Source organism: Sceloporus undulatus, chromosome 5 (assembly GCF_019175285.1).
Source record: "Sceloporus undulatus isolate JIND9_A2432 ecotype Alabama chromosome 5, SceUnd_v1.1, whole genome shotgun sequence".
NCBI classification, from domain to species: Eukaryota; Metazoa; Chordata; class Lepidosauria; order Squamata; family Phrynosomatidae; genus Sceloporus; species Sceloporus undulatus.
The window spans coordinates 51,290,874-51,318,518 of record NC_056526.1 but is presented as its reverse complement, the minus strand read 5'-3'; the positions used below and the strand labels follow the sequence as shown (position 1 = coordinate 51,318,518).

Genomic DNA, 27,645 nt, shown 5'->3' with positions numbered 1-27,645 from the left:
GAAAGTCAGGATCATGTACATTGCAAATAGTGCATTCATCTACAAGTTATTCAGTTTAAGGAGCAGGAGGTATGCAGCATCCACTTGTGTGTTTTTGCACAGTTCTTTGTTTCAAATTAAAGCTTTCCCTCTGTTCAACACCTCTGTTCTTAAAGTTTTTAGGTTACAGGTTATGTATGCTGGTTATTATTGCCTTGCAATTGCTACTGAAAAATAATTGCTATTGTTTTTTCTTTAATTGCCGGTTGCTGCTGAAAAATTGTGAGGCATTGGAGTGTTTAGTGACCCATTTCTCTTCAAACTGCAGAAAGTGGTAACTTGATTTGCAACTGTGTTTTTAATTAGCTTGCTAGTGTTAAGAAAAATTAAAACGTTGTTACGCATGCTGACTTTTCAGATTACTACAGAACAAGCTTAGTTATTTAGATAATGGACCGCAGAGAATTGGGATGCACACAGGTCTTCGGCTCCTCCCTTGTTTTGTTTTTTTAGAACATTTACATGCTCCTTACATGAACTGCAGTTCTCCAAAGCAAAGGCAACCAATATTTGTCGAATGAAAAGCTATTTTATTTTGGTTATTAAAAACTGTGTCCTTTCCAAATGCGGAGTTACCACCTTTGGGGGGGGGGGGGCTGGAGATATTTGACTTTCACAGTGCCTGTGCCCAACTTGCCTATAGGCTAAAACACCTTTTGTTTTTTAAAAAAATATTAAATTGTCTCAATTTATTACATACATGTACTGTATATGTTAAATTTGCATTATAACCTAAATTCGTCATGTTAATAATTTATATCTCAATTTTTCTAAAAAAAATTGCATACTCATTAAGACCAATCTGTTTATCAGCGAGTCCTGCTCCAGGAGAGCTTGGGAAAATGATAAATAGTTGTGCAGTCACTTGTATGAAATAGATTAGACTGAAACCTGACTCTGTTGGGCCACAAACTGCACAGCAAAAGCACTGTGGAAGAGAGGGCCTACTTGTTGGTCTGAAGGGTCAGTGCTGGCTGATTGGCTGAGTGATGTCATGTAATGGGGGTGAATGCAGAACACTATTTCACGTTGTCACCCCTGTGTGTGGTGTGTCAAGTGAATTTCAGAGACCCAACACCTGCCCACAGCTGCAGTGTGATTTTGCTGTTGTCTAGAGGCCAGCTAGGAATTTCCCCATACTGTTGTTCTTTTGTTCTTTGTTTTGCCTGCACTTACTGTTCTGTTTGAGACTTGGACAATTAGCCTGAAGTAGTGTTGTAATACAGTGGGACCTTGTTATCCTCGGGTTTTGGTTCCAGGATCCCTCTGGATACAAAATCCATTGATGCCAAGTCCCATTAAATATAATGGCATAACAAATGGTGCCCCTTATCAAATGGCAAAATCAAGGTTTGCTTCTTGGATTTATACTTTTTGGAATATTTTCAAGCTGTGGATGCTTGAATCCATGCATAAAAAAAAGTGGATAGAGGCCAACTGTATTAGATCAGTATACACCTTGGCACCCCACTGTGGTGTGGGTTGTCCTCTGGAACTGCCTCCATGGGGCATAGGACCATGGGTGTGTGAGTTAAGGAGTCTGTCCTTAGGAATGAACTGGGGTTTACTCTCTCTTTAAAGTCATGGGGCTTGGGAGGAATCCCTCCAGGTTTGGCCTTCCAGAGATGAGTGAGATAGCAACCAATCTCTTTGGATTTCTCTCAGGATTGGTGTTTTATCCAAGGATAGCTGGGGAGGTTTCATAGATGGATGTCTGGGCCTCATCGGTCCCCACACCGTTGACCCTCCCTTTTCCAGTTTGCTTATTCACAGGCCTCAAACAGTTAAATAGGCTATAGTATAGGTAAATAAATGGCCCTTGCTTAATCCAACTATTGTGTCTGTTTCATTATTTCATGGTTGGTCAAAACAATAATAGCTGTCTGTATCTGCCTAGACGTCCCGATGTGTTCACCTGAGTTTGCACAGATTTAGAATATACCATAGTCAAGTAGGCAGAATCAGCCAAAGAATTCTCAATGTTTGAGCCTTAGGATTCAGGATAATAACAGGAGTACAAGCAGCTCAATCTTCTTTTATTATTTATTTATACAAGCATGCTGTTTGGAAATAATGATAATAAAAGGACACTGAGGAACACAGCCATATCCCCTTCGTCTGAAAATAATCCAGAATTTAGAAATATGACATACCCATTGCCTATATGGTGTTACCAAACATAAAAAGTGTGGGGAGAATTCATGACATAAGGCAGCATGAAGGCAGTTTTTTTGCATATCTAATATGGTCTGCTGCCACACTACAGAATTAATACAGGTTGACACTACTTTAACTGTCATGGCTTTATCTTATGAATCCTGGTTTGTAGTTTGTTGTGACACCCTCATAGAGAAGGCCAAATAACTCACAAAACTACTGATCCCAAATTCAATGGCACTGAGCCACGACTGTTCAAGTGCTATGAAATTGCTTTAATTCTGCAGTTGAGATGCAGCCTGGACCTTTTGCAGTGGCATCACCCCTCCTAAGAGTTGGAGGAAGGTCTTACACACTGCATTTACTATTAACAGGTCAGCCTCAGTGAGAAAGACTCAATGCATTTCTGACAGCTATAGAATGGAATTCAGAAGGTGTTCAAAGGAAAAGGAGAAGTCCTGCACGTTTTTACGATGTATAAAAGGAGGGATTTCAGCAGGTGTACCTTGTGTTCTGAGTGAGAGGTACAACTGAGCAGTGGGGTCTGTTTAATTGTTGAAAACCTCTATCTACATGGTTTAAGGAGGATCAGTAGGGAAATATTTTCCTTCTGGAAGTTTGTTTTGATTTTGATTTTGTTTTGAAGCTCCAGGCAAAGTGGTGAATCTCACAGTTGAAGCTTTCAACTATTCTGCAGTAAATCTGGTTTGGTTTCTGCCTCGACAGCCCAATGGAAAAATAACCAGTTTCAAAATTGTGTGAAGCATGGCAAGGAGTGGGATAGTAGTGAAAGATGTTTTCTCAAAGTGGAGGACCTTCTGTCTGAAGGCTGCCAGAATGTAATGTAAGTAGTGAAAGACTAAGATTTATTTTCTGGGTGTTTGGTTCTAATGAAGTGGTTCACACCACCGTCATGGCAAATTGTCTTTATGGTGCAGGCCAAAATCCTCAATTTGAGTGTGGACTGATACAAGGCGTAAGGCCAATTCTACACCGAATCCATTTCCCCCTCTCTAAACCTGCTTAAAATAACTTAGAGGCAAAACAGACTGCCCCAAAGGGGAGTTTGGGCCGCTCCAGCACCACTCACCCCAATGACCCATTACCACTGTTTGGAAACGACCTGCTGGACGAGATCCGTCAATGACATCTTTAGACAGCTTTAAAAAGGCTGTCAAGACGGATCTCTTCCGGCCGGCCTTTCCTGGACTAGTAATCCCAGCCTCAGGAACCCTCTTCTCATGAGAGTCCCTAAGGTCCTCTCTGGAAATTTGAGTGGATTGCTGCCACAGTTGCTGTTTGTTTGTCGGTTTTGTAATGGTGTGTAGTGTTATGTTGTTTAATGTTGGTTTTATTATAAGTGATTTAATAACTTTTTAGGGGGGGGGAGGAGAGGGGAATTTTGTATAATATTGTATTGTATTTATTATTGGTTAGCCGCCCCGACTGACCTCAAAGGGGCGGGATATAAATAAAATTTATTTTATTATTTATTATTATTATTCCAACTAGCCTTTGAAAAGGAGCAGGTTTTTCCCCTTTCCTTTCAGTCTGGCTCTTCTGGTGTAGGGGAGGCATCAGGGTGGTTTCGGCTATGTTTGGGGTGTGCAGCGTCTAAACAACACACCTCCATCACAGCCCATGAAGGACCCTTTGGCCCATCTGTTTCAGGCCTTAGTTTTTCTCTGGATTTTGCAAGGAAATATGAAGCTCTCGTGCAACACCAACCGAAGCTTTTACACAAGCTTCCAGTGTGTTAACTGACATGGGATGTCTGGTTTAAAAAAGGGTTGTTTCTGGGTTTACTAAAGCTAAAGAGAAGATTTGATGTATTTGATAAATTAGATATACAGTAGTATGAGATAGATTATATATAAGCTAAAGTTTGCTATACGGAAAGAGGAAAGACTTTTGTTATTTATGTTACATTGCAATGTCAATGAAAAATTGAATAATTGGTCCAGTGAATTGGATAAGTTATTTTGATTAAAGAAAAATTTAGTGATACTTCTAAAGGACTGGGAATTTTCGATTGTCTTTTTTACAAAACTGAGAATAACATGTAATTATGGAAATCTTTATAGTCCTTTTGCTGAAAAATAAGATAATATTTTAATCATGGGTTGATTATTAGTAGATTTAGCCAAGGTTTAAGAAGTATATGATGGTGTTCCCCTGACTATTTTCAGTGAATGCAGGCAGTCCTGTATGTGATATGAGAAAAGGTTGCAGTTTTAAATGCTTCCCAAACGGGTTCATTTACTTCCTATAATGTCATCTTTATATTTTCTGTTGTTCTTTTCACCACAGGCAATAGCCTTTCTTTTATTAGCTTTTTACAGACACATTTTTTTTATTTATTTTGATTCTATTGACACTGTTTATTTTGCTAATTGATTGCCCCTCCCATGTTGAAGGTGTCAGAAAACATGGCAAAACACCTAGCGGACGTTTTGATAGAATATTTTTCCATATTGGGGATTGGGACTAAAAATGACCTTACCTCCCACCCCTTTTCTAGGGAGGTTCTGATAATCATTCCCTTTCTGCAGCATTTGTTTACAAATAACAGTGCCACATTAAATATCAAACAATAGCTTGTAAATGTTAATTTTCTTGAGAAATCAGTATGAACTACTGTTGTTTGTCTCCTAAATTAGCAGATCTACGCAATGACCTTAAAGTGTTGTATTGTATGCCAGTGCTGTTTGTTAATAGGTTGAATCTTTTCTGAGGCGTGATTAAAACTGGTAGACCAAATGATATGTTATCATCTTGTTTATGTATAGATGTGCAAGGAAGCTCTCCTTATATTTGATGCTGTATTTGTGAAAACATCTGTCTAACCATTCTTGAGTAAATAATTTTGCCTCCATATATATCCACTGACAGAGTGGAGCCTACTGGGAAACTTAGCCTTGCTTTTTCTTGAACGTACTGGTTAATACACAGTAGTACTGTATATAACACCACTTGTACAATTCTGTAATAATTATTTTGTAATTACAATCTACATTGTTCAACAAACATTTAGCACTTTTGGCCTAGTTTGCTAATTTGAATTGAGAGTGCTAGAAACATAATTTTGATTGCTTCATTAGAAATAGACGATCAGCTCTCTCAGGAAAAACTTCATCTATAATACAAATTTACTATAGTCTGGCACGAAGCCAGCATTCCCAGCTGAATCATTTGACACTGGTTGGTATGGTATGTATTTTGATTGTATTTGAAGAAGAAATTGTCAGCATTTTTTGTCATAACACAGCTAAGGTTAAATTTATATACCCATGTTTACTGTGTATTTCTGCCTTGTATGTATTTTCTTTTGCCTATATTTTATATCAGATGTGTAATTAACACTGCCGTTGTCTGAATGTCTCATAGGCATGCAGTATTAAATTAATTTTGTGTGAGGTTATTTTGTCTTTTCAGGATAACAAAGTGAATCATTTTTGTGGAGTACTACCACTCCTTCAACTAATCCTAGAAAAACTATGTATTTATCTCAAGTACAATTTCTCCTAGCAAAATGAAGCTCTGTCTGGAATGAACCTATAGTTTTGCGTGACTAATCTCCGACCATACATACTTACCTTTTTGAAGTTCTGCAGTTACCACGAAGGGTTATATTGATAGTGCAATTGTCAGGACACCGGAATCAGGTACATATTTATACTATGATTTCCTTCAGTCTTACATTTTGGGTATATTCAGCTATTTTATTTCAGTACAAGTATTTGTAGCTTCTCTTTCCGTAACATAGAAGTTATGAATATCTGCATTAGACAATGGAAGTTAGGGCTGTAAATAGCTACCAGTCAATATAGATATATATCATCTCATGTATCAGAGGCAGCATGCCTCTCTGTATTACTTGTTCAGGAATGTGGGATGGAAGGTGCAGTTGCACTCATTGCCTGCTTGTTGGATTCTCATCAGCAACAGAATGGCCACTGACTGAACAGAATGTGAATATTCTTAAGTCTGATTCAGTAGAGTTCTCATGTTGTTGTGGCTGAAGTTTATTCTCTGTGTAAGCAGAAAGAGAATTTTCTTTGTAGAAGATTAAAGCACATTTGTTTCTAAAGTAAAAACTTGTATAAGCAACAAAAATCTATTCATATCATTTCCTGTTTTGAGCTAAATTAGATAAGGCATTTTTAGATCCATGATCAGATTTTCCATCCATGATCAGTTTCTTCCAAAAAGAGCCATGCAGTTCTTAGGTATAGTTCAGCAAAGTTCTCACATTGTTATGGCTGATGTTTATTCTCGCCACAGTAGGGCCATGCTTGGCAACTGTGCTAGGACTGGAGGACATTTTAACCCATACCAGGGGTTAATGTAACTTCTGATTTCATTTTCAGCCATTTTTGACTTCCTTTTTGTGGGGAAGGGGTTCATGGATGATCTGGGAACAGTTTTTCAGTAGTTTTGACCCCTTTTGATTGTTTTTGGGGCTAAAACAGGAACCAAACATTTTAAAATGAGGGGATGTCTAGGGGCTGGTAAGAATTTTGTGATGGGAGCACAGGCCACAATAAGGAATGTAGAGGGTCACATGCGGTTCAGGGGCTGCATTTTATTCATCTCTTCTGCAGAGTAAGCCCTCCCCCCATTTTAGACCACAGGAATCCTGTGTATACAGTACAGCATGTTATCTGGATTTGACTTATTCTTTTTCCCAGTGTTATTTTCTTCATAATCTTCTCAGCTGCTGTTTGCTGTGTTAGAGGTAACTTTAGTTTGGTGATAGAATATTCTGAAGACCTTACCTTTAAGCAGAGTTTAAAAAGTTACTGTTAAGGAAGGTAAATAGAATAACATGCTTAATGCTTAAATAACTGAACAGTGCCCTGAGATATGGACTTAGCACTATTCAGTTATGGATGACTTCAGCATGGCATTATATAATCTTCAACGTATGTTTTCCAGGTTCTGGAATGCAGACAAGAAATGAGTAAGCCTTGTATAAACACAAAAAATACTCATTGAATAAGAGATGTTCCTTTTCTGAAAACTGCAGAACTTCTTCTAACATCTTTAGAGTTATATTTTAGAATAATTTATGGATTGTAACTGAATCCCTTACAGTTGGCAAGACAATAGAGAAATGTTGAAGTAATCTTCAATAAGCAGAGCATCTTTTGAATGGACAAGAGATTTATTTCATTTTGTTAACAGCTGTTCTCATTTTGACAGCTAGTGTAATAAAAAAAAATGTCCTTTTTTATGACCAGCATTGACTTTGAATAATGTTGGGTTTGACCTAATCTTTGTTACACTTGAAGCAGCTGAAGCATTTTGTCGGCTGTGCAGAAATAGCAGTATGTTAGTGATATCATTAACAAAGTAAGTGTTCAAGAAAATATTCAAGACAGCTTAGATTCATGACCAAGATTATTTTTAGAAAACAATAGTATAAAGTTTGGCTTTTAACACCTTTCAAAACCTGAAATAATTTCACCTCTCCTTTTGTTTCAAACATTATATATTGTATAATGACTTTATTTTAATTTGTTTTAATGTCTGCAATATACCAAATATTTTATATCAGTTCTAAATTAATGTTCATTGATATGGAACATGTCGATAACATGTTCCATTAATATTAGTGAGATTTATTTTAAATAATTTCTTTACAACCAGGGTGAATTTTCTTTTTCTTTTTTCTTTTTTTTAAAAATCCAAGTCAGAGCTTAAAATAAAGTTTTGTGCAGCTTTGCATGACTACATATCTGAGGCAAAAGTAGCGTAAATGAAATCTGCTTGTGGGACTTGTTCACTTTCTCTTGACTATTGTAAGTCTTATATCAGCCCCCAAAATCCATATCTGAGGGATATACAACCCATCAGATCTGCATGGGGTATTTCATGGAGCTGGAGAAAAAGTGTGGGATTGTTAGAAATCAGAGAGACCATCTTGCTTTAATGCAAACTCCATTCCAGTCATGTCAGACACCTTGAAATCCATCCCATTTGTGTTTTTTCCCTGTTCAAATGCTGTTATCTTTCTATGTTAGTGTAACATGCTAGCAAAAACATAATATAACCATATTACACAAATTTGGACTCATAAAAGTAGATATATTTCATTATTTATAACAACTAGTTTACAAGACCAGATGGATTTTTTTTAATTCTGAGCATATTAGGAATAGTTGTCTTCACAGGATATCCTTTGAACATATATCATTTTCCCCTTTATCACAAAGTAGATAGTTCTGCTTCTTAGTATGGACTGGGAATTGTACTATCATAATAGTTATTTTGGCCTGATACAGACAGGCCAAAATAAAGCTGCTTCAGGTCACTTTGGAGGTATGCTGTTTTAATGATGCATATGTACTAAGATTCTGGAAGCTGCACCAAAGCTGTACTCTAGTCCTTAGGACTGGATTGTGGCTTTGGCGCGGCTTCCAGACTCTTTGTACGCATGCATAATTGAAACAGCATACCTCCAAAGTGACCTGAAGCAGCTTTATTTTGGCCTGTCTGTATGGGGCCTTTGTGTGTATTATGAACTCCTATTTTTATGAATTAGATAACACAAGGGGGACATAAATATAAACTTTGTGGGCACAGAAATTCCTTTTTGCCTTTCTTTAGTTCCAGAGGATCCACCTCAAAATTTAGTCAAAAGCAACATTACAGGAAAGTCTTTCTCACTTTCTTGGGAACCACCAACCATTGTTACTGGAAAATTTAGCTACAGAGTTGAGTTATATGGACCCTCTGGTAAGTCAGATTCTGTGTAATTTGCTTTGGTCATGTTATTATTCATACAATTATTTTAGTATGATAACAAAAATGGCATGTTTTACAGATACACTGTAATAATGTTTTATTAAATTAATCACCCTACATTTTGTTTGCTTCTTGTGGGTCAGAGCACCCCACTCCTGCTGGAGTTGTTATGCCTGACTGTCCAGCATACAGACAAGGAACTGCGGGAGAAGTGGCTTGGGATATCTGCTTTCCAGTGCCTGGCATGTGCCTTTTTGACAGAAGATATCCCAAGCCACTTCTCCCACAGGTCCTTGGCTGTGAAGTCTCTTTAATTGTTCACAAAACAGTTATTCTGAATAAATCTGGCAGTTGTTGGGAGATGTGTGCCAGAGTTGTGGTTGGCAGGTGTGTGTTGTAGTGGGAAGCTGGGGCTACTGTTCATCTTAATTGTCATTGTCACTCTTCTGCTTGAGCAGACAGACCTTTTATACCTCCCCCAGTGAGCAGTGAAACAGTCAAATTGCTTGTCTAATGGTCCATTGCATGAGTTATTTGTCACTATATAAGATCCTGTCTTTTGGCAACGAAACATCTATAGAAACTTTGATATGATATTCTCCATCTTTAGTTGCTTCATTCTCAGGCAGTGCTGAGGATAAGGATGACAGCAGGCAAAGAAAATTATGAGTACCAATGTATGTGTACGTTTCATATGATAATATTGAAATAGGATGACTAGCACAAGATGTCTTTGTCGCTCTGAAGATAAATGTGAAATTACTTTCCTGAATTTTGAGATGGTGTTACCTCTGTTCCTTTCTACAGACCCTTCTTATATAATTTCAGTGAGGATCTGCCTCTCTTTTTCTTCCTTGGTAGACAAAATCTATAAGCGGAAAATTAATATCTTGCTGACATTTTAGATATAGGTATCCTATCTTCCACAAAACATAATGAGGAAATCAGAATATTTTTATTGGTGTTAGCCAAGTTTCAAGTGGTTTTCATGAAGCAGAATACTATTGATTCTATAATAGATGCTCAAATGCATTCAGCGTTATCTATCGTACAGTTTTATTTTTAACATGTTCTTAGATTTTTATAATGACTTGGGTTGTCTGCATGACTAAAAGAAACAGCTCTAGCCCATTAGAAAACCTACATGTTCAAATGATGCATGTGGTTAAAACAGTATCTGTGCACCCATGCACATGCGTTTGCAGCAGATCAGAAAAAAATAATGGTGCAGCATGGCTTGTAGCCATGAATGCTCCATTTTGGCAGGTCCATCCTTGCAGTCAGTTGTTGGCCCAGTAGGCAGGTTGACAAACCATCTTTAAATGCTGCTGCTGCTGTTATAGAAGCTGGCAAAAATCATCAGGGGAACTTTGCCCCTTAGACAGTCCATGATTGAAAGCAATGGATTTCTGTTTGAGATGCAGTAATGATAGAGATCTGTGTATAAGACTACTCCTGCCCATTTAAAGAGAAATTATATACAGTACTTATCCTACCATATATCAAGTTATCTGGGGCAAAATAATAATAATAATAATAATAATAATAATAACAACAACAACAACAACAACAATAATAATAATAGAATGGGTCTGCAGCAGTGCAAAGGATAACCCTATGAAGTCTAGAAGGGAGTGATAGGATTAGCTGGAGGAAATAATTAACACAAAAGTTATTAGTCTAAATGAAACAGGGCCCATATGTATTGTAATTATCTTTTAACCTTTTACCATATCAATAATGCCCGCATAAGTACATTAGATCTATTTCACATAAATGTATCAGTAACCCTTAATTTTTAATTGCAATTTTGTTTCAGAGGTACTAATATTTTTCTTTCTTTATTTTGCAATGTATTTATTCTTTGTAGGGCATATTTTGGATAATAGCACGAAGGACATGAAATTTACCTTTAGTAATCTAATACCATTCACAACATACGATGCTTTTGTTGCTGCTGAGACAAGTGCTGGAGTGGGGCCAAAATCAAATTTAACAGTATTCACACCTGCAGGAGGTATGTTGTATGTCTGATAACAAGGTGCATAGTATTCTTCATGTAGCCCATGTTGTCATTTTCTTTGAAAAACAAGGGTTTGCAATGCAGCCTCTTAATAAAATGTGTGTTCTCCTTTCAGTATAAAGTCATATATTCCATAACAGTTACATATTTCCTACTATAGTGTAGTGTAAATAAAAGTTAATGCCACATTATTTATTTTGACAAATGCTCTACTTCTTTAGCAGTTATATCACAAGCAAAAAATCTGTAGGGGTCATAGTTTCCTATGTGGAAACGTGGAGAAGGGAGAAGCACATGTGAGAACTTGGAAGAGTTTTAATTTCAACTTCCATTGTTTGCAATCCAGAATGGGCAGCTGCTGAATGATTTTGTGAGTTCTAACTTTGGCAGGGACGTAGCCAAGGGGGGGGGGTTCTTGGGGTCTGGACCCCCCTTCCGTTAAATAAAATGAATGGTGTGTGCTGCCGCACTGCCACACCCAAGCCCCATTATAATGGTGGCACTTAGTCTGGACCCCCCACCCCCCTTCCCAAAATCCTGGCTACGTCCCTGACTTTGGGATTCTGGGAGCAGTTTAAAAAATAACTTTTCCAAGCTCCATGTATTTCTGGTACTTTAATAGTTTTGAAAGTTTTGAAAGGCACAGCCTATAGTGCTATCTATTTGCATATGTCCCCAAGGAACATGCTTGATCTAATTTCTTTACGGGCATCATACTTATTATCTGAAGTCCTTGCTGTTCCAGAAGTGCTTTTGCTTAACTGGTGTCTGAAACAATTGTGCTTGACAAGTCTTGGTTGTTATTTTTGTTTATTACCCTTTATATGTTTTTGTTTTTTTTTTTTTAAAACTGTTTTCAATTGTTTATATTGTTTCCCTTTCACTGGTTCACTATGAAAGTTTAAGAAAGGATATAGGTAAATTAAAAGATGAGAATACAGGAACTACTTGTTAGATTATTGGGTGATCACCATGCACTTTTACATTCATAAAGATTGAACAGTGGGAGCCCTAATAGCACTGGGTCAATGGATGCATTTGTGCATGGCTAATTTAGAGGATGTTTTCAGATAGGGGCTAGCTTGGTTGGGTGTCCATATCTGTGTAGGAGACCAAATCATGAAGTTATAAACAAAGTTAGCATACGAATGGAAAGAATATTGAAAAATTTTCATAAATGATCACAAATATGTTTATTGAAGAGACACTATTAGAAACTCTACAACTATTATTTAAAATCAGGAGGCGTAATGCCTATAAGATGTGTGAGAAATAACAGCTTTAATAATTACATCTTGATTTGACGTCCCAAATTACGTAGCCTTTGAAAACAGTGGTTTTCAAAGACTTTATCATGAAAACTTCTGAAATTACTCATTGCTATCTTTGAGGAGAAACATGGGAATGAAACAGACGGGCCAAATGAAGTTGCTTCCAGCCACTTTGGAGGCATTCTTATTAAAGGACATATGCCTCCAAAGCAGTCAGAAGCCATGCTTGAAGCTGTGCTCCAGTCCTTAGGACCAGAGCAAAAAGTAGCCGGAATAATTCGACTCCAGGTGTCACTGGTCAGCCCCTTTGTCCACAGTCCATCTTGGGAGTGGGCTGTGCGGATAGCTAGGTTCCAACCTGCTTCTGGCCAGAGCAGACTTGGTCTACTCTTTCATGCCCATCTGTTCTGGGCCTTGGTGAATAATTACACCCCTAGGGAATTTATCACACGGGGGAAATCCCATGCAAAAACGGGGGTTTAAATTGGAAATAACCCACAAAAGTGTGTTGATTTTCACATGATGTCATTATTAAACTAATGTTAACCCAAACAGAAAGTGAAGGGAAAGTTGACAAAAGCCGTTCTTTTTTACTTTTGGAAAATCCCGAAAATAAAAAGGAGAGGCTTTTTTTTTGTAACTTTCCGTTTGGGTTAACACAAGTTTAACAATGACATGTGTGAAAATCAACCTGTTTTTCCAGGTTTTTTCTACCTTTTAAATCCCGTTTTTGCATGGGATTTTCCCCGTCTGATAAATTTATAAGTCAGCATAATTAGTGCACACTGAGCAGGAGGACGGCATGTGAGGACACTCATTAAGAAATTATACTTGCACATACTTAGAATCATAGAATCATAGAATCATAGAGTTGGAAGAGACCACAGGGGCCATCCAGTCCAACCCCCTGCCATGCAGGAAATCACAATCAAAGCATCCGCGACAGATGGCCATCCAGCCTCTGCTTGAAGACCTCCAAGGAAGGAGACTCCACTACACTCCGAGGGAGTTTGTTCCACTGTTGAACAGCCCTTACTGTCAGGAAGTTCCTCCTAATGTTGGAGAAGCCAATAAGAATTTTCCATGGCAGAAACAGGTTATGTTCTGCTTCAAGAATTACCAGCTCTTCCCACAAGCTGACAGCAGCCAGTTGCACTTTCTCATTTCAGTATGTGGACTCCTTTACAGCCACTGCATTGCCAAGGATACCCTTCCTCAAAAATCTCCCTAAGTCCTCCCCTTGTGAAAATCCTACAAAAACTCTGAACTGAACATGTTTTCTGAAGCAACAACATCATATCATTCTGCCAGGAATTTAGAAAGGCACCTGCACATGTATGGGCATCTGATTAAATTTTCCAGAGTTTAAAATTCAGAAGCTAAATTCAAAAATCAGCATAGAGATTATGAGAGCAATTTAAATGGAAACTTGTTATGATACATATATGATGTTCTCTCAGCTCCACTCCTCCTTTAGTTGCCAGACTACCTTTTTTGGAACGACAGAATAAATCAATCAGATACTGAGTCTTCTAAACAGCTGTCTTTTTATTTTTTATGAAAATACCCTTGAAGTGTGAAAGTTTAGCAATTATTTGACCATTAGATGGCAGCAGGTGGTTAGAATAAATGCTGCTCTAGAGTTTTTTGCAGACTTGCTCAGTAAAGGGATGGCAAACACTGCGATAAAGTGACTGCATTTTCATCATTATAAAAGGTGTAATATTTTAAGATTGGATTTCAAATCATTGTACAGATAATATTTTTGATGCTCATACTTTCATCTGACACATCCAGTTAGTTGCTTTAGCAGACTTTAGTAGCAGAAAATAATGGGATTGATTAATTTTTGTTTATTGGATTCTAGTTCCAGGACCTGTGTTTGATTTGCATGTTGCAGAGGAAGCAGCAAGCTTCATTAGAATTGCTTGGAAGAAACCACAGCAACCAAATGGAATTATCACACAATACAGAGTACAAGTATTACTTGAGGACACAGGGGAGACTCTTGAAGATACAATTCTGTCAGAAAAAGATAAGGTGACTTATTTTGTAGCCTGTTACTTCTTACTGATTTTCAGTTATTTCACCTCATCCCTTACTGTAGAGACCCAGAATGAGATTTAACCAGCAAGGAATTCTCCTTTATATTTCATTTTAGTATTTTGTTGAATCTGTGGATCCAGATATGATAAATGAATATACACCATCTATCACATGGAATAAATTAGAAACAGTGACTAGTTCATATGAAGGTTCAGCTGACATGTTCCCAACAGAGCACAGATTTTCTCCAGTAAAATTTACAAATATGCCTGGTGATAATTTTCCCACTTTCAACGAAATGTCAGAGCTATATGCAGATTCTGGTAAGTAAAAGGTTCTTTACTGTACCTACCTCATTGTTCAAAAGGCTACTGTCACATATATGAACCTTATGAGAGAAACCGGCCAGATTGTTAGTGGGCCATTTGCTAAGTCAGATTCTCTCTTCTTCCTTCCCCCACAACTCTTAAAAATGCTTCCTGGAGCAAATGAGGAATGCCACACAAGCAGAAACTATTAGCTCCTTGTCACCCAGCTGACCTTCTTCCTTGAGAAAGAAGATGCCGGAGCCATAGGAAAAGCTGCATAGACAATCAGTTATTACAGTTGCCAAGGCAGGTGTGATTGGAGGAGATTAACATATCTCCATGTCCCAAGTGGAACTTAATTTTTCCTAGAGCTTTTGACTAATAGGTTTTCAAATGTCACTGAAGGTAAATAGGTCAAAAAGTTACAACTCTGCTACATGGGGCCAGCAAACAGGTGGAGATGACCCCATGACACCATGATATCATTAGCATACTCAGTGGCATCCATTATCAATGGATCATTCTTCTTGACTAAGTATAGATATTTATGAGCCATTAAACAAGGACTGGCAGACAGATATACATGCTTCAAATGCCTTTCTGATTTCCCCCCCAAAATGAATTCATTTAATGAGATAGACGTCCACATTTTGATTTTATTTACATTCCTTTCCAAGGCTGGGAGCTTAATTTTTAAAAATACAACCAAGCTTTCTGATTATGATTTTAATTGACATTTAATTCTGTTCAAGAAGAAGTATTCCATTTCCATTATAATATGAATGACTTAATGTCTCTCTCTCTCTCTCTCTCTTTTGTATAATTGTATACAATGACAATGGAATGTTGCATCCTATTCATGTTTACCTGTGAATGTCACATTGAATTCAGAGACATACAGATGTTTGTGCTATAAGATTCCTCTTTTTCAGTCTGATTGTAAGTGACATTGTGGGTTCCTTCCTGTGTTCTGTCAATAGCCAACTTATGTTTCATCTCCACATTTTTATTTTTACAGATTTTACTTTCTTTGGTTCTGATCAATTTAGCAATAGTTTTGATATTGAGTATTTAGTATAAAGATATTTATTTCCTTTTCTAAAATGTAAAGCATTTATTGATACCATTCACCTTTCAGCTGAGCAGCTGTCATATCTTATAAATGGACTCCAACCTTTCACTAAATATGCAATTGCTGTATCTGCTTTTACCATCATTGGAGAAGGACCATCAGCTATTCTCATTGCTAGAACGAGTGAACAAGGTAAATTTTGAAGAATGAAATATTTTCATGCTGTGGATTCTTAATTTCTCTACAGTTCCCTAAGTCACACTAAATCATCTGTTACTGTTTTTGTCATAGTTCCAAGCTCTGTAGAAAATATAAATTATAAAAATATTAGTTCATCCTCAATTTTGTTGTATTGGGATGTACCAGTGAATCCCAATGGAGAAATCACACACTACACAGTTTATGCAATGGAGTTGGATACAAACAGAGCTTTTCACATGACCACGTCAAATAACAGCATCTTGATTACAGGTTAGTTGAAAATGATCATTAAAATGTGTTGGAATAACTGAGTACCTGGTTTTATATGTCTGTGCTGCAACTCTCTTCAGAGAAATAATATAACTTCCAAATCACTGACCCTTTCTACAGATAATATCGAACGCTAGAGTGCAAACTGACCCTCAAGATGTTGCAGAAATTTGAACTATACCCTCTGAGCATCCCTGACTGACTATGAGCCTTAATGGCTGCAGCTTTTTTTTAGTCCAACAATTAGCAGAGGGCCATAAGTTCCTGATACCTGATGTAGCACTTCTTCAGATAGGAGGAATGTTCAGTCAAAGAATCTTTAATTGAGCTCTCAATATTCTAAAGCTCTACTATAAAATAATAGCAATTACAATAGAGTTCTGCAGAATTCACTTGTTCAGGCCCCTGTCTGTCTGTCTATCCTCCTCTCATCCCTAAATGACTATAAGTGGATAATGGAAAAGTTAGCAGACTTGTAATATGGAGAAATTAGCAATTTGTAAAAGGTAATTATCAGGATCTGTAGCAACTATATTTCTCATGCCTAAGGAGGCTCTTGATCTGAGTGGCACAAACCTATGATGGGTAAAATGCTTTTCAAAATCAAGCAGTATTGTGACAAGGAATAGGAACGTAGCATTAAAAAGATCAAAAGTTTAAAATACTGAAATTTTTATCCTGACCCTTAACAGTTGTTGTTCTGTGCCTTCAATTAGTTTCAGTTATGAGGACCCTAAGATGAACCTATCATGGGGCTTTCTAGGCAAGTTTCTTCAGAATGGGTTTGCTAGTGCCAGCCTCTGAGCCCAAGGAAATGAGACTTGCCCAGGGTCACTCAGTGGTTTTCCATGGATCAGGATTTGAACACTGGTCTCCAGTGTCATAGTCCAGTGCTCAAACCTCTACACCACATTGGCTCTTAACAATACAAAATAAAATTAATCCCTTAAACAAAAGCAGCATTTTAGCATGTAACATTTAAAAGCCCCTCTGAATAAGAACTCATAATGTTTTCTAAATTTTTCTGTTCATAATCGTTTTTGGAAATAAACGCTGTTCATATTATCAACTAAAGTGATAAGGAAAAGTGTAAATCTGTTCATTTTAATGGAGTGTGGCTGTTACTATAGTTGTGAATCATGTTTGTGAAGGTTTGTTTCTTATTTCTTCTAGGCTTGAGAAAGTATACAGATTATAAAATGAGAGTAGCAGCCTCCACAACTATAGGAGAAAGTGCTCTGTCGGAAGACAATGATATTTTTGTGACAACTCCTGAAGATGGTAAGATAGTCAGTTTATACTGACTTTATAATTTTTGCATCTTCCATGTTTGCTTCTACCACTTTGAAAACTGTGAATGCACTGTAAATAATACCTATACATTTTCTTTATGTTTTGTAAAACAGATTTGTTTTTGTGAAGTCGAAGGCTTTCATGGCCGGCATCCATAGTTTTTTGTGGGTTTTTCGGGCTATGTGGCCATGTTCTATAAGAGTTTCTTCCTGACGTTTCGCCAGATTTGTTTTTGTTCATTCAAAATATGTCTGTTGTTCCTTCTGCCTAGATATGATTTGAGTAGAAAATTTATACACCTTTGTGGATTGTCTTATTAATCACTTCCTAGAAGATGCTGTCCAATTTTTCACAGCTTCCCTAAATATGTATTTAACCAGTAATTTTTAAAGAAAAGGGTAACTCTTTCTTTTCTTCAAATGTTGGAAAGGAAGCCTAAATCAACTTGTTATTGCAAACTAGAGTAGACCTATTGAATGTTTAAGTTTGATTGGAACATAAACGGTTGTGTAATTTCAATTATTTCCTAGAGCTGGTGGATCTAAAGATTGTAGTACGTGTGCTGGTAACTTCAGGGATGGATTTTTGCAATGCGTTGTACATTGGGTTACCTCTATACCAAATGTCAGTTAATTCAAAACATGGCAGCCACATTGGTTAGTGGCACATCTAGGAGTGATCATATTACACCAGTATTAAAATCACTTCACTGACTGTTAATTAGTTTCTGGGCAAAATACACAGTGTTGCTTGTTGTTACCTTTAAATCCCCACATGGTTTGGGTCCATGTTACTTATGGGATCACCTTCTCTCATTTAATTTGGCATGTACACTCAGGTCATCTAAGAGATATTTATTTCAGTCAGCCAAAACTAGGCTGACAACTTTCATCCAAAGGATATTTTCTTCAGCCACCCACAGAGGAGATTTGTCAGCTGTATACACTGCCTGAATTCAAAACAGCAGTAATGGCCAGTGTCTTCTTGGCAGGCTTATCCAGATGATTTTTAAATCATGAGTTTTAAACTGTGAATCAATTTTTGTTAGTATGCATTATTTTTTATGCTCCTTTAACTAGTGTTATGTGCCCAGTGTTGTTGTATTTTAATCTGTTGTTGCCTCAGTCTTGATCCATAGAAGGAGGTGAGTGAAGAAATAGTAATAATAGTAATATGAATAAGAATTGGATTTAGGCGTGTATATTTGAAAAAATTCATGTGAACTATGCTTATTTGAGCCGGTGTGGTGTAGTGGTTTGAGTGCTGGACTATGACTGGAGACTAGAGTTTGAATTTTGGCTTGGCCATTGAAACCAACTGGTTGAGCTTGGGTAAGCCACACACTTAGCCTCAGAGGATGGCAGTGGCAACCCCACTCTGAAGAAACTTGTCAAGAAAACCCCATAGTGAAAATGTACCAATAACTGATATAGCAATAGGATGAATATAGGCAGGAGGAATGACAAAGAATATAATTTCAATTCATCTTGATATTTTGGTCTTGCTGTAATATCTAAATACTGAATTTTTAAAAGGAAATATGAATGAATGGCAAAATATATTTAAAATGTTGAAAAACTCTCAGCAACTTTCTTTTATCTTTTTCTGAATTAAGAGCCTGATTCACCACCACAGAATGTTGAAATATTAGAAGTGACTGCCACAGAAATAGGCTTAAAATGGTCACCTCCAGAAAAGCCCAATGGGATCATAACACACTATGAAATTATGTATGATGATGCCAGCACTTTAATTTTTAAAAATACCACAGCAACAAATCTTCTTCTAAATGGCTTGAAACCATATACTCTGTATAACATTTCTGTGAGGGCTTTTACCCGGCTTGGTCATGGGAATCAGTCGTCTGCCCTGTTATCTGTAAGAACAGCTGAAACTGGTAAGCACAGAATGTTAGAATATTGTTTTGTTTATGTAGCTTGAATCTGGGGACTTTGAGGCCCTAATAGCATTTATTTAGTTTTGCTTTTTTAGAAAGTAAACAGTGCCTGCTCTCAGATATGAGTCTTGTTTAATTTCAGTTTGATTTGTTGTTTTAAATCTGTTGGGCACACTAATGGAAAGGGCTGGCCAAGACATCTTGTTACCAATGCAAAGGACAGCTAAGGTCTTGTTGGGGTCTTTGGTCCCTCCATCTCAAGTAGAGAACCCAACTAGATGACCAGCTGAATGATAACTTCTTACATTAGTAGTGACTTGCCCAGGATATCAGATCCCATCTCATCTTGGAAGCTAAGCAGGGACAGCTCTGATGAGTGCTTTGATCAGGGGTAGGCAACCTGCGGCCCGCGGGCCGGATGCGGCCCGGCAAGGCCTTGGGACCGGCCCCAGCCCAGTCCTGCCGCCGATTGCCGCCGGGGCCTTTGGGGCAATTGTCTATAGAAGCCTCAGAAACATGCATTTATCTTAACATTTTTAAAAAATCAGCAATTTTTTCCACATGTCCTCCATTTTTTATTTAAAAAGTGCCCTCCATTTGAAAATTTTGTCCTACATTTGTCCCAGTTTATTTATTTATTTAATTTTTTAAAAATTATTTACTTATTTATTTTTTGGCTTCGGCCCCCCAGTTGTCTGAGGGACAGCAACCCGGCCCCCAGCTCAAAAGGGTTGCCTACCCCTGGCTTTGATGGTAGGCCACCAATGAATACCAGGTGCTGTAGGCTATATTTCAGAGGAAGAAACTGACAAAACCACCTCTGAGTATTCTTTGCCTAAGAAAATCCTATGAAAATCATGGGGTTGCCATTAGTCAACAGGCAACTTGAAGTATACACACACAAGGGCACTGTCTTTCAAGAGATGGGTATGACCAGGGGAGCTAGGATGAATAGCTTGGGGATGTACCATTGCTGGCCACCACCTTTTGCTGCCTGAGGGAGTTGCCTCATCTTCCCAATGCAGGGGTGATTTCATACATCTTGGTAAGTTTGCAGGGGTGACAGTGTTGCTGAAGTTTGGAAACTGGGCTTGTTTATCCCTGAGTTGCAACTGTTATCACATCTTTGAAATTTGAGTTACTGTTTGCATGCTTTTTCTCTCCTTTCAGTACCTGAGTTTCCACCACAAAACATAACCTACAGGAACATATCTTCTTCAGAAATAGAATTATCTTATGAACCTCCTTCTGTCCCCAATGGGATTATTGAGAGCTATACTATATACCTCAGAGAAACTGATGGAACTGAGGAAAGAATCATCAATACCACAAATTTGTCATTGACTATTTCAGGTGACTATTACACCAACTACTGTTGAAGCAGGTAGTTTAAAAGAAAAAAATGGGCATTCCTTGTAATCTCGACACCTTATTGATGGGCTTTGAAAATGATAAAGGCAGATGAGAAAAAGCCCTTTTCACATAATCTTCTTGCATTCATGAAAGAGAGCAAGCCTCATTCCTGAAAAGTTAATTACATTTAAGTCTTACTGAAATGATTTCAAGTAACTAAAGCCCCATGAGTTTCCATGAGACCGGCATGATGTTCTTCAGAGCCTTTATATGTTATAAAGTAGCAAAGTGGTATTTATTTAAATCTTTGTTTTTTTCTGATTTCCTGAAGCCAAAGGGCAGTCTTGCTACATTCTACTTGTGAAACTAATAAAAGAAGCTGCATATAGTACCACAAATGAAAACATATAAATATATAAGAAAAAAGCACACATGCAAATATGTTTAATATATTTATTATTTGTATAGGTTTAAAAATATATACAAGATACATAGCTGAAATATCTTCAAGTACTGCAAAAGGAGAAGGTGCTCGCAGTGTACCTCTGAATATACTGACTGATGAAGATGGTAAGTTTTCTATCATTGTCTAATTATAGGGTTTTTTACTCATAGTGGTGAAATGTCTCATAATAATTGCTGATCTTGAGTAAAGGCATGCCATGTCAAAGCATCTGCAAACTATCTGTAAGGAAATGAGTAGCTAGCATTTAGATTGGTATTAAAATCTTCAAAGGAAAATAACAACTTTATGGGCCAGAGTGAAGACTGAAGTATCCAAGTTCAACTAATACTACTAAATCACTAAGTATTGCTATTCCTTTTTGCACAAGCACAGTAAATTCTATCGTGTTTAAATTTAAGTGTCCTCATATATCCTGAATTCAGAAGGCAGTACAAATGCACAAAGAATGTTGATAATGTACTCTCTTGCAAGTACAGACTGTTCTAGCAGACCAAATGCCTCACAGATCTTCTAATAGCTATGCTTACGTTACTAGTTTCTAGGCATGACTACCATTATGACTTTATTTCTTTTTATTTATTTGTCTTTTTTCCACTACATGATGATGTTTTCTGTGATTTAAAATAAACAGTTATGTATAATTTGCTTGTATCTGTTGAATGAGAAAATCTTCCACCACTGATTATTTCAGTAGTTTACAAGATTATTAGAATTAGTATTGTTATTACTAATTTTAACTCATATTTAATCATAGTTATTAAATCTTGGTAAGATTTTAGTTATCCTAATGATTAAAGTGGTAAAGAAATCAAATTGTTAATTGTTTTTAGAAGGAGCTACCTCATACTGAGACGGTCCAGTTCTGACTATGGGTTCATCTACACTTTAGACATCATTCTGTTTGACACCACTTTAACTGCCATGGCTCCATCCTATGGAAACTTGGGATTTGTAGTTTTACGGGGCATCAGTACTCTTTGGCAGAGAAGGCTAAAGACCTGGTAAAACCACAAATTCCAGGATTCTACAGAATGGAGCTACAGGACATAAAGTGGTATCAAACTGCATTATTTCTATATTGTGGATCCACCCTGGGTTTGAATTCCCAAAGGTTCAAGGAGAGTTCTTTGCAGTACAGTTGTTGTTGATAACATAATTTGATAATATAGGTGCAACTGAAAAATGTTTAATGTTTTAACGTGCAGGTTGAAGCATTCTAATGGTTCTTGTAAGGAGTGCATTTGAAGTGAGTGAAGAAATAACTCCTTAGGAACATGTAATGAGAATGAAAAATAAAGTTATATGTTGCACAACAGCCAGTGAAGAAGACTGTTGTTTGTGGGTATTGGCTGGGTTGAATTAGGTTAATTTCCCAGACTAGATTTTGAATGGGGAACCTGTGACAGTTGGATTACATGTAGTTCGTCACCCTGTGATATGCTTAGCAGGCCTGGCAAGGCACAGAGTGTATTATCTGTTATTTAATAGATGGAATAGATTTTTTTAAAAATCCTGCCTTCTTATCATCTTTCAGTGTAAAACTTTCCAACTTCCCCACCATTTAAAGCTGATGTGTTTCCACTTCCTTTGCATCTTAAGGAAACCACTTCACTGAATTTTTATATAGTTTATATCTGCCCTGTAAAGTTCATGTTTTTGTTAAAAGGGGGGGGAGGAGAATTAAGCAGTAGATTAATTACTGCAACATGCTCATTACTGTATTTTCTCATGAAATGTTCTTTTCCATCAGATCATAGAAACAGATGTCTTGCCATCACCATGCAAAATTATTGTTTATTATCACCTCACTACAGCCTCAACCAAAAAAACCCAGCCTCAACCAAGTGCTTGCTTATATCCCTAGTACAGATAAAAGTTAAAAGTCCCATTTTAGGATATGTTTGAAATCATGGGAATTTAACAAGATATTGTGTTCTCACTTTACAGTTCCTAGTTCTCCTCCACAATTGCTCACTGTAAAACAGTTGGCTGGTGTCACTGTGAAATTGTCATGGCAACCTCCGCTGGAGCCAAATGGAATTATCCTCTATTACACAGTTTATATCTGGTAAGTTTTTTCCTCCCCGAAGATAAATGTTAATTTGTTGTGTATGAAAAAAAATATTTTTTTAAAAAAATACTTCTTGTGGATTATACACTTGCTCCAAATAAATATCAATGCATCACTTGAAACAAATCCTTTGAAGTTCATCTTTTTCTTAAGTGAAGGTTAGTGTCTGCCAGAATCTTGCAGTATTTTTGGAAGCTGGGTTTTAAAAGTGAGACATTTTGTTACTGAAGCTGTTAAGTGAACGAAGCAGTTGTTCTGGAACAGACTACCAGCTTCTGCAAAAGAGTGTCACTTAATGGAGTGGAACTGGGTAACTTCATCCAAGGACAATCATCAAGCCATAGAAGAGAAGGAAACAACTGATATCTAGTCTGGTTATAATAATAGGTTTAATTGTTACAACACCCTTCATTCTATTGTAACTAAAGCTACTTGCTAATGATATAACAGTCAGCACTCAACAATGGCACCTTTTCATCCTGGAAAGAAGTAACCAGTGGTGTTCCACAGGGCTCTGTCCTGGGCCCAGTACTGTTCAACATCTTTATCAATGACTTGGAGGAAAAAAATTGGGGGAATACTTATCAAATTTGCAGATGATACCAAATTAGGAGGAATAGCTAATACTCCAGAGGACAGGATCAAAATTCAAAATGACCTGAATAGACTAGAAAGCTGGGCCACAGTTAACAAAATGAACTTCAACAGGGAGAAATGTAAGGTCCTACACTTAGGGCGAAAAAATGAAATGCACAGATATAGGATGGGGGACACCTGGCTTAAGGAGACAACATGTGAAAGGGATCTAGGAGTCCAAGTAGACCACAAGTAGAACATGAGTCAACACTCAACAGTGCGATGCGGCAGCTAACAAGGCCAATGCGATTTTAGGCTGCATCAATAGAAGTATAGTGTCTAGATCAAGGGAAGTAATAGTGCCACTATATTCTGCTCTGGTCAGGCCCCACCTGGAATATTGTGTCCAGTTCTGGGCGCCACAATTCAAAAAGGACATTGAGAAACTGGAGCATGTCCAAAGGAGGGCGACTAAAATGGTGAAGGGTCTGGAAACCTTGCCCTATGAGGAACGCCTTAGGAAGCTGGGGATGTTTAGCCTGGAGAAAAGAAGGTTAAGAGGTGATATGATAGCTCTGTTTAAATATTTGAAGGGATGTCATATTGAGGAGGGAGCAAGCTTGTTTTCTGCTGCTCCAGAGACTAGGACCCGGAGCAATGGATGCAAACTGCAGGAAAAGAGATTCCACCTCAACATTAGGAGGAAATTCCTGACAGTAAGGGCTGTTCGACAGTGGAACAAACTGCCCCGGAGTGTAGTGGAGTCTCCCTCCTTGGAGGTCTTCAAACAGAGGCTGGATGGCCATCTGTCGGGGATGCTTTGATTTGGATTTCCTGCATGGCAGGGGGTTGGACTGGATGGCCCTTGTGGTCTCTTCCAACTCTATGATTCTATGATTCTAATACTTAATAATAAGAATCTAATGCTAATGTAACAAACTAGTTTGAAAATTAACTCAAAAATGAATCATGTGGAGAGGAGGAAAACTCTTGAAAAGCCTGTATGCCCTATGACTTGCCCCAAGCAAGTGAGCCAAGCTTCTAGTTGCCCAAACTTGGATAGCAGCTCCTTTACACAATATTCACTCAGGAATGTGTTTGTCCCATTTCATGAGGTGCACAAATTGTGTCTTTTGTAACTTGAACCCATTGCATTTCTTAGTGATTCCTGCCTAGGAATGCGATATACTAAATATCAGTGACACCTTTTATGGTGCTGAAAAAGCAATCCTGGCACCCTTTCATGCCATAGAATTGTAGCATGGAGTTGATGTCAACTGATCTTGTGGAATCCTGGGTTTTGTAGCTTGGTTGAATCACAAGAGCAATCTGGCTCAAAATTCGAAATACTAAACTGCCAGGGTGGGATAGGATGGACCCAATGCTGTTAAAGTGTAATTATACTACTGTACTACAATTGTTTAATTTGAAAGGGCCCCTGATATTGCTGCCATTGCCTCATCACATTCTCTGATAAAGTAAAAGCTTGGAAGTAATAAATTACATGTAAAGATGTTACCTGTAACACGTTGCTTTTGGGATAACAAAAAGATGAGATGTGTTGCTGCATATAATATTCATTAGACCTGTGCATAATAAAATAATTAATTCCTCTTAAAGGGATAGCTCTCGTGAAGACAAGTATTTATGTGTGATTTATATATGTGTATATGCATTCACATGAGATATTTAATGTGTTTATTTAGGAACCTAATGTCAAGAAGTATTAATGTGACAGAAACATCATTAGAGATCACAGATCTCGAATATAACAGTGAATATAATGTTTATGTAACAGCAAGTACCAGATTTGGTGATGGAAACATGAAGAGTATCATGACTGTGTTCAGAACCTCTGAAGGAGGTAAGTTTATCCTTTGCTCTAATGAAAAAAGGTCTGTGGTTTACTATTGCATACAATCCTGCCAGTGAGCATTTTTTTTTTAAAAAGGGTCTTAGGCTTTCAAATGACCTGGAAGTAGGATTATTAGTTAATGGGTTCTATATGGATTAACATCCCTAAGGAAAAAAATTACTTCATCATCAACTGTGGCATTTCACTTCTCTTCAGGATACATGCATTCAGAATTGCATTTTTATTTGATGAAATAATACTAGGAGAGTAATAGGAGAGTAATAGGAGAGTAATGAGCCAAATAATACTACATTACTCTCCTATTGACTTTAATCAGCTCTCTGGTTAAAGTTGCTGCTTGTTTCTAAGGTGTTCTGTGAGAACATCTTAGTGTTCTCTTCATTTTCATCTATAGTATCTCACACTACTCCTACAGTTCTGAGGCTTCCATGACTATTGAGAATGGATAGGTGGTTTCATGAAAAGAAGCCAAGAAAATGTTTTCTGGTGGAGGGATATTCTATTATATTTAGGACCTAATTCAAGGGTGGAGAACTTTCAAAGTTGTAGTGGTCCCATCTGTCACGAGTACCACAGATGAGCTACACCTGTCCCTACAATCTTCCCACTCCAATCCTCAATTCTTCAGTCTAAATATACCAACTGTGCTTTTTGAGTACACCATGGACATTTTTGCTTTATTTTTATCCCTCCCACTGCTAGCCTGGTTCATAGTGGCCTCTTTTCAAAAGCAGAAGTGATTGGATGGCCACTTCTAGTTCTGAACCTAGAAACTAGCTAGGCCCTAAAAACATAATGGAACTGCCAAGTATACCCCCCAGGAATCAATAAGCCCTTTCAGAATCCCAAAATTTGGGGATGGGTCCATATCTGGAGGTTCAGATATTTTACCCATCCCTAACTTAACTAATGATAGTATTATGGTGTTATATAAATAAGAAGAATGAAAGAGGGATTCTTTACAAGTTCCTTGATCTCTCTGGGTTGATTTGCTATTATTATTATTTTTTTGGTGTTGTGAGTCCTGCTTGGCATCCTGGGATCAGGATGATGATCATTTATGCATTTATTTAGTATATTTAATTTTTTTATGATTCTGTGAGTAAGAATCCATTACTTTCCATTTGTTGTTAGACATCAACTCCATTACTTCAGCCAGTATGGTCAAAGGTTAGGAATGATGGAAGTTGTAGTTAAACAATATCAGGAGAGCTACTGTTTTCCTGTCCCTGCAGCAGAGTTATTTTAATAAGCAAAAATGATGCTGACCAACTCAAAACTAATGATTTATAATTTGATACATTTGGGAACAGCATATAGTGCAGATGGAAAGGAAAAACAGGAGTGATAAGGGTATGAACATAAGAATGAACATAAACAAACACAGGTCATAGGCAATGGCAACATAATTGTCTGTCTACTGGAGTGATGGAGGATGTATACTGTAACCCATCCAGTTGAACAGGATCTCAACAAGAAGGTTAGCCCCAAACAATTCTTCTGTCCATCAACCAACATTTCAGGCAAATTGTTCATGTATGAACTGTCTTGCCATTAGTTAGATAGAGGCAGATATCCCAGGCAGATGATTTTACGTATCATGAAAGGGCAGCAATTTAATGCAGCAGCATTTAAATTTTAACATGTTTTCCAGCTCCAAGTGATCCACCTAGAAATGTGTGGTATAAAAATCTCACTTCTTCATCAATACAAATCTTCTGGGATCCTCCTCAAAAGCCAAATGGAGTCATACAGTTTTATACGATATACTACAAAAATGATTCCAACACTTATATACAGGTACATCTGCTTTATTCATCTCTTTGAATTTTGAAAAAAAACAAACCACACCATACAGTAGGCCCTTGGTATCCACTGGGATTTGGTTCCAGGACACACTGTGGATACCAAAATCTGTGGATGTTCAAGTCCCATTAAATACAGTGGAAAGTAAAATTGTGTCCTTTATATAAAAT

The 27,645-nt window shown here is 37.4% G+C and overlaps 1 protein-coding gene across 1 annotated transcript in view; it reads left to right on the top strand.

Moving 5' to 3' along the window:
* Positions 1 to 27,645, top strand: part of PTPRQ (protein tyrosine phosphatase receptor type Q) — a 126,862-nt gene that overhangs the window by 28,562 nt on the left and 70,655 nt on the right. Inside the window, 21 exon segments of the mRNA XM_042467980.1 lie at positions 244 to 296; positions 299 to 313; positions 2,843 to 2,992; positions 2,995 to 3,018; positions 3,021 to 3,044; positions 5,632 to 5,755; positions 5,757 to 5,783; positions 5,785 to 5,861; positions 8,809 to 8,937; positions 10,817 to 10,963; positions 14,108 to 14,280; positions 14,402 to 14,609; positions 15,733 to 15,858; positions 15,958 to 16,137; positions 17,311 to 17,418; positions 19,046 to 19,327; positions 20,498 to 20,680; positions 21,149 to 21,250; positions 23,094 to 23,214; positions 25,500 to 25,657; positions 27,324 to 27,469. Coding sequence (XP_042323914.1) covers positions 244 to 296; positions 299 to 313; positions 2,843 to 2,992; positions 2,995 to 3,018; positions 3,021 to 3,044; positions 5,632 to 5,755; positions 5,757 to 5,783; positions 5,785 to 5,861; positions 8,809 to 8,937; positions 10,817 to 10,963; positions 14,108 to 14,280; positions 14,402 to 14,609; positions 15,733 to 15,858; positions 15,958 to 16,137; positions 17,311 to 17,418; positions 19,046 to 19,327; positions 20,498 to 20,680; positions 21,149 to 21,250; positions 23,094 to 23,214; positions 25,500 to 25,657; positions 27,324 to 27,469 — 2,557 coding nt within the window.